At 40.3% G+C, this 7,333-nt stretch overlaps 1 protein-coding gene across 1 annotated transcript; it reads left to right on the top strand.

Moving 5' to 3' along the window:
* The first annotated feature begins 2,171 nt into the window (after window positions 1-2,171).
* Window positions 2,172-4,625, top strand: LOC142338046 (uncharacterized). The gene has a single exon (XM_075387678.1). It carries the CDS (start codon window positions 2,172-2,174, stop codon window positions 4,623-4,625), a length of 2,454 nt encoding a protein of 817 aa, XP_075243793.1.
* The last annotated feature ends 2,708 nt before the right edge of the window (window positions 4,626-7,333 follow it).

Raw genomic sequence — 7,333 nt, 5'->3', positions numbered from 1 at the left:
AGAAAGTTCTTCTGGAGAGACTTCTGACAAATCTAAACAATCAAGTGAAACAGAGTCTGATGACGAATTTTCCCCGAAAGAACTTCACGCGGAATACGATGAGTACGCAGAAAACCTCAAAGTTCAACTGCCAGAAGTGGAGCGTCCATCAAGTTCTTTTTTAAAAACAGATAGTTATTCGAGTCGTTTAACAAAGTATCGACAACAGTACAGTTTAGGAGAAGATATCGAAAATCTATTTGAGCAGCAAACAAGAATTCAAAGTACACCTCTGGGAAGCAGAGATAGACGATTTTCACCTGATAGATACGCCTATTCAAATTCATTCTTGTCTCCAAGGGACAACGGTAATGATATCTTTTCAACACCAACCAACAATGGTAACAGAAGTTTGCCAAAATTAAAATTGCGCGAATTTGATGGTAATCCATTGGATTGGTCTGAATGGAGTGGAATGTTTCTGTCTACAATACACAGCAGCAGTATTAGTCGAGACAAGAAAATGAGCCATTTGAAGACATTGCTTGTTGGAAAAGCAAAACGAGCTGTCAATGGAATGGGCTACTCTGGAACAATGTACGATCAGGCTTGGAACACACTGCAGAGAAAGTTTGGCCAGCCTCATCACATTGTCTCTTCACAACTTGCCAAAATTCAGAACTTCCCTCAGGTTAGATTTAGCGACTTATCATCCTTGATAGAGTTTGCTGATACGGTATCAACGTTTGTGAACATTCTACAGCAATTTGGGTACTCAAACGACTTGTTTTCTTCTAGAAACCTTGATATTGCGGTCAGCAAGTTGCCGTTAGATACAAAGCGTCGATGGTTTGCCTTTATAGAGGCCCCAACCAAAGCAAGATAAATACCAAACCTGGTCGAGTTTAATAATTGGTTGCAAGAAAAAGCGCAATTACATGAGCGATTAGTTCATTCTGCGCGTACATCGTCAAAATTCGAAACACAAACGACAAAGTTCGGTAAGAAACCTGATTTCAAGAAAAGTCCAAAGCCCAGCGAGTCAGCCTTCAGTTCAAATGACAATAAAACTCGGACGGTTCAGACTACAATTGGGCCGGCTAACTGTATGCAAGACAAAGGAAAGCTACTCACAATTCACCGTCAAAACAAATTGGAAATTGGAACAAGCGTTTACAATGTCCAGGAGATGAAAGCAAAGTATCCGTACTTGAAGTGTGTGGGTTTCAAGCAGATCGATATGAAGAAAGTTGCGATCATTCTAGGCCAGAATGCTTATGAACTGATTCGACCCGTCGAATACAAAAATGGCGGTGAGAACAAACCGTGGGCTATTAGGTTACCACTTGGATGGACAGTCAGTGGTCCAGTTCCAATTAATCAGCTAAAACTCAACGCAGCGTGTCATGTAGCCAACAATGACGACATGAAACTAGCTGAAGTTGTCAAGAAGTGGTGGGATATGGAGTCCTACGGAACACTTAAAGTTGACGACAAGAGAACAAAAAAAAGACAAACTAGCCACCGAGATTCTAAACTCAACGATCAAATTCAACGGTGAACGATATGAAGTTGGTTTATTATGGAACGGTGAACAAGCAGCTTTATCCAACAATTTTTCATCAGCATTTGGACATCTTCGAGGGTTGCAGCGTCGATTACAGACAGACGAATTACTTAAAGTGAAATATACAGAAACAATTAAATCAGATCTTAGTAAAGGATATATCTCAATTCTTTCTAGCAGCGACTTGGCAGCAACAACCAATCAACAAGTCTGGTATGTACCACAACACCCAGTTTTGAATCCTCACAAACCCGACAAACTGAGGAGAGTATGTAACGCAGCCAGTAAAGTTTGCGGGAAAAGTCTCAACGACATTCTTCTAGCAGGTCCGGATTTGCTAGCCAGTCTGATGGGAATCTTGGCACGATTCCGAGAGAACCGATATGCTTTGTGTGCCGACATTGAAGAAATGTTCCTTCAAGTTGAAGTCAGACTGGAAGATCGAAAGTTTCTACGGTTTCTATGGTCAGATGAAAATGATCAATTAGTAACGTATCAGTAAGATAGACATATATTTGGCGCTAAATCGTCTCCAACTTGTGCAAACTTTGCGCTACAAAGATGTGCAACGGACAATGCTGAAAATTCAGATCGAGCTAGTCACATAGCATGCCATAACTTCTCTATGGATGATCTACTTGTCTCGCTGCAGAGTTGGGAAGAAGCTGCTGACGTCAAAGCAGAATTATTTGCTCTTTTAGCAAAAGGTGGTTTCAAACTAACTAAGTGGGCTACTAATTTTGATGAAGATGAAGTACATGACAAGGCCCTGACGATTCTTGGATTAGAATGGAATAAAACTGACACGCTGAAAGTATGCAGAGGTTTACAGTTTAAGCCTGAAAAATATTGGACCCAGCAAAAAGTGCTATCAATTGTCTCTAGCGTTTTTGATCCTTTGGGATTTCTAGCTCCATTTGTAATCCGTGGAAGAATAATCCTGAAAGGCATATGGCAGACAAGAGGACAACAATGGGACTCATTTATCGACGGGAACCTCAGTGATCAATTCTTGGATTGGGTCGGAGAATTGAATGCCGGTGAAGTGTTTGAAGTCAGCAGATGGTATGAAACGTCGAGCGAAAACAATCGAAATGAGTTGCACGTTTTCGGTGATGCTTCAGAGGACGCATTTTGTGCGGTAGCATATCTTGTAACAGAAAACAATCAATCAGAGCGTAAAGTACCCTTTATCATAGGAAAAGCCAGAGTTGCACCTGTAAAGCTTCATACAATTCCAAAACTTGAGCTCATGGCAGCATTAATCGGGAATCGACTGAAAGACACAATCATGAAGGAACACTCAATTCATTTCCATAAAGTTTTTATGTGGTCTGATTCTACGACAGTTATACAGTGGATAAGATCGAGCAACGAGAAACAGCCTACTTTTGTTGCAAACAGAGTAGCAGAAATACTCGACACTTCAACTGTGGAGGAATGGCACTACGTGGAAGGGGCCAAGAATCCAGCCGAACTTGGAACAAGATGTCTCAGCTTCGATGACATAGCCAACAGTAATTGGATCAAGGGTCCTGATTGGCTGCTACAACCCATCTTGTTAAACGAAGATAATCAGCTTCCAGCCGAGCAGGATATGAATGTTCAAGTTTACGTGGCAAACGAAGTAATTGGTGTAGTCGATTGGAAACGATACAGCCAATTCAACCGATTGAGGCGAACAATTGCTTGGATTTTATCGCTTGCCAGAAAAAACTCTGAAGTGCATTCACTACTAGAAGATGCTGTACAATTGATTTGGAAAATAGTTCAGCTGGAAGTCTATTCTAAAGAAATTGATGACTTGAAATCCAAGAAAACAGTTTCTTCAAACAGCAAAATTGTTTCCTTATCTCCATTCATTGATTCTAACGTTGTCCTGAGAGCAAAAGGACGACTGAGGAGAACTAATTCACCATTCGAGACAAAACACCCAATTATTTTGCCTAGCGAACATAGAGCAGTCGAATTGCTTCTGAGCTATCAGCACAAAATTTTTCATCACGAAGGGGTGGAGTATATTTGGAACGAAGTACAGAAGAAATTTTGGATATTTGGATTAAGAAGCGCGCTGAGAGCAGTGAAACACAATTGTTTAACATGTCGACTGTTTACTAGCGGTAAAACTCCACAGATGAGTGATTTACCGACACACCGAGTGAAGAAGAATGTCCGACCATTCACAAATACCGGTGTCGATTATTTCGGACCGTTTGAAGTAAAGATGTTCAGACGTACAATGAAGAAATGGGTGTGTCTCTTTACCTGCTTGAGTGTTAGAGCTGTTCATCTGGAAAGGGTTGACAGCTTGGACACTGAAGCTTGCATTGGTGCTGTTCATAGGTTCATTGCAAGAAGAGGTCAACCTCAGTCAATAATCTCTGACAATGGAACAAATTTTGTTGGAGCGGCTAGAGAGTTCAAGGAAGCCTTCCAGCAGCACAGGAAAGACGAAATAGCAAGTAGACTGGCAGAGGAGAGCATCAAGTGGACCTTCAACCCGCCTGCAGCTCCTCACTTTGGAGGTGTATGGGAACGTCTTGTGAAATCTTGCAAGAAAGCTTTGTACAATGTTCTCGGCAAACAGAGCTTAACTGAAGACAAACTTCGCACAGTACTCTGTGTAGTTGAGCAGTTAATGAACAACCGACCACTTACGGATGTTAGTGGAGATGTCACCCATTTACAGCCACTGACACCAAACCACTTTCTGATAGGTCAAATTAGCATTAATTGGCCAAATGCGTTGTTTTCTGGAACTACTGCGAGTTACAGAAAGCTGTTCAGGGGTCAACATAGCATCCTAGTTGCCGTATGGAACCGTTGGATGTCTGAGTATTTGCCAAGCCTACAACAGAGGACGAAGTGGGCCAAGGAAGAACTTATCGAGCCAAAAACTGGTGACCTGGTTTGGATAGTTGATAAGAATGTGCATCCATTCAACTTCCCGTTAGGAAGAATTCAAGAAGTTCATAAGAGTGACGACCAAATAGCCAGATCAGCGCTAGTAAAAACTGCAACGGGTAGCTACAAAAGACCTATTGTGAAGTTGATCACTGTAAATAGTGACCGCAAGTGATGTTATTTTTGGATTTGTGACCAAAAACTGGGCCGGCTATGTTGCGGTCAAAACTAATACTTTAAATTTTTTCTTATCAAAATATTGGATCGTTTTATGATAAGTCTATAGCTAGGCCCTCTACCGGCAATTCTCATCTACTAGAGCGACGGCATTGGGTCAAGTTCGATCAATGTTGAATTTTATATAAGAAATAATGTAAAAACCTACTAAAATGTTGGAAAAAATAATATTTAACCTTGGTGCAAGACCTTCAAGGTCACTGGTGTATATTTCTCATATGTACTCTCATTCCCTTATGCGTTGCTTTCATTTTCAATAGTTTTCATCTCAAGGTCACAACTGTTGTTTCCGATAGTCGGGAAACCTTGAAAAAGTGCTGTACTTTTGAAGTGCTCTAGCTCCTAGGGACTTGGATTTAGGACCCTGAAAGGGGGGTTGGGCATACTTTTCACTTGATGCTCTAACCATTGGTGCTAGTCTCGATGCTCATTTCGTTCATCGACTTTGCAACTTTACCCTGAACGGCGGATTTTCCCTTTTTCGAATTCCATCTAGTTTTTGCCAAATAATTATATGATCAATTAGTTGCGTTGTGTCAACACGCTTTCTTAATACCACGAGCAATGCCAAAATTATGACAGCTTTTGATATGTGGGCGAATTCATACTTTCCATTTCAGTTATGAACAAACTTTGGTTAATATTTGAATAATACATTAAGTTTTCCTGTTTTAAAGATTGTTTAGATGTCAAATGTTGTGTGAGAAATGTTTTACGTTAGTTTTTGATGAACCTTCAATTATCACGCCATATTGCTATGTTTAACTTCAACTTCTCTACATAATCATTGTTTTAATATGGTCAAGAAAAGTTTCTAAAGCTTTAAACGAACCAGAACGTGCGTAAAGGTATTTTTAGTTTTTCACTACTAATATCAGCCGTAATAAACAGTTTCGTGGATTTTGTCCTGGAATCATAAATCTAAGAAAGTTTACGAGTTGTTAAATGAGGCAGAAGATGTCATTTGGAAAAGTTTCCAGATGGAAAGCTATGCAACAGAAAGAAAACTTCTTTCGTCTAGCAAAACGATTTCGCCAAACAGTAAGGTTGTCTCCTTGGTACCCTTCATCGACTCTAACGAGATTTTGAGAGCAAAAGGTAGACTCCGTAAAGCAGTTTTGCCATATGAAACAAAACATCCTGTTATTTTGCCCAGCAGGCAGAGAGCAGTTAAGCTGTACAAGAGCTGAAGTGCTCTGTGCAGTTCAGCTCTTGTACAGAAGAATATTTGGATAATTGGGTTACGAAATGCCCTCCGATCAGTTAAACACAATTTTGTACAGTGTCGATTTTTTGCAAGCATCATTCCACCACAAATGGTTGACCTTCCGATTGAAAGAGTTATGAATAATGTACGACCGTTTACGAACACAGGGGTTGATGATTTTGGACCTTTCGAAGTAAAGATATTTCGACGGACAGTAAAGAAATGGGTATACCTGTTTACGTGGCTAAATGGACGAGCAGTGCACTTAGAGTTAGTTGACAGTTTGGACACGACTTCATGTCTTGATGCAGTCCATCGATTCATTGCAAGACGAGGTCAGCCAAAGACAATTATTTCGGATAATGGTACGAATTTTGTTGGAGCAGCGCGATAGTTCAAGGAGTGCTTCGCCGAACTTCAAAGGGATGAAATCACAGACAAAGTATCCCAGTCGGGCATCAAATGGTTTTTCAATCCACCAGCAGTGCCTCTCTATGGTGGAGTTTAGGAAAGTTTGGTACGATTCTGCAAAAAAGTGCTGTTTAATGTCTTGATAAATCAAAGCCTGAAGGAAGACAGAATGCGAACGGTATTGTGTATCGTGGAACAACTTCCAAAAAAACCGTCCACTTAATGAAAATCGCAATGACGTTTACGATCTACAGCCTTTAACGCCAAAGCACTTCTGAATTGGTCAAGTTAACGTGAATTGGCCAAATACATTGTTTTCTGGAACACCAGTTAGCTACAGAAAACTCTTTTGTGACCAACACAGGATCCTAGTTGCAGATTGGAATCGCTGGATGAACGAGTGTCTTCCTCCTTTGCAACAGAGGAGGAAATGGGCGAAGGAAGAACTAGAAGAGATCATGAAAAGAGATCTTGTAATAAAACCAGTAATAAAACTTATACGAGTCAATAGTGACCACAAATGACGTTATTTTTGGAAAATGAACAAAAACTGGGCCGGCTATGTTGCGGTCAGAACTTGTTTCATTATGAATTATTCTGATTTTTGTCCCGACCTGTGTACATTTAGGTGTATTAAGTGTTTGTCATTTATCAGTAGTCTCCAGCCGATTAGATATTATATTAGTTGTCATTTTTCCCGAAATGTGCTGTTACTTTGCATATGATACACTAACCCTTTCTCCAAAGTGAAATTTCACCTTGAAGGTGAAGTCGGAGATAGCAACATAGGGGGGGGGGTTTCGACCTTTAAATCCGACGAGCTGTACAACAGTACCATTGGATTGCCCAAATTCCGACAAAAAATATTGAGAAGAACGCGTATGCGATATTCTCAAAACTCAGCAAAAATTCTGAAGTATTTAGCTACGAAGCTAACTTTTTTATTCTTAATTCATTCTATTGAGCTGATTGAGTGCTAAAATGTCTTGGTCAATTGTTCCAAGTTTTGAATGTCAAATTCCGGTGTT

Source organism: Convolutriloba macropyga, chromosome 4 (assembly GCF_964194025.1).
Source record: "Convolutriloba macropyga chromosome 4, txConMacr16.3, whole genome shotgun sequence".
Lineage (NCBI taxonomy): Eukaryota > Metazoa > Xenacoelomorpha > Acoela > Convolutidae > Convolutriloba > Convolutriloba macropyga.
The sequence above is the reverse complement of the archived record's forward strand: the minus strand, read 5'-3'. Positions and strand labels throughout refer to the sequence as shown.

Excerpts from the sequence above, each read along its gene's own strand:
- LOC142338046 (XM_075387678.1), top strand. The coding sequence starts at position 2,172 with ATGGATGATCTACTTGTCTCGCTGCAGAGTTGGGAAGAAGCTGCTGAC.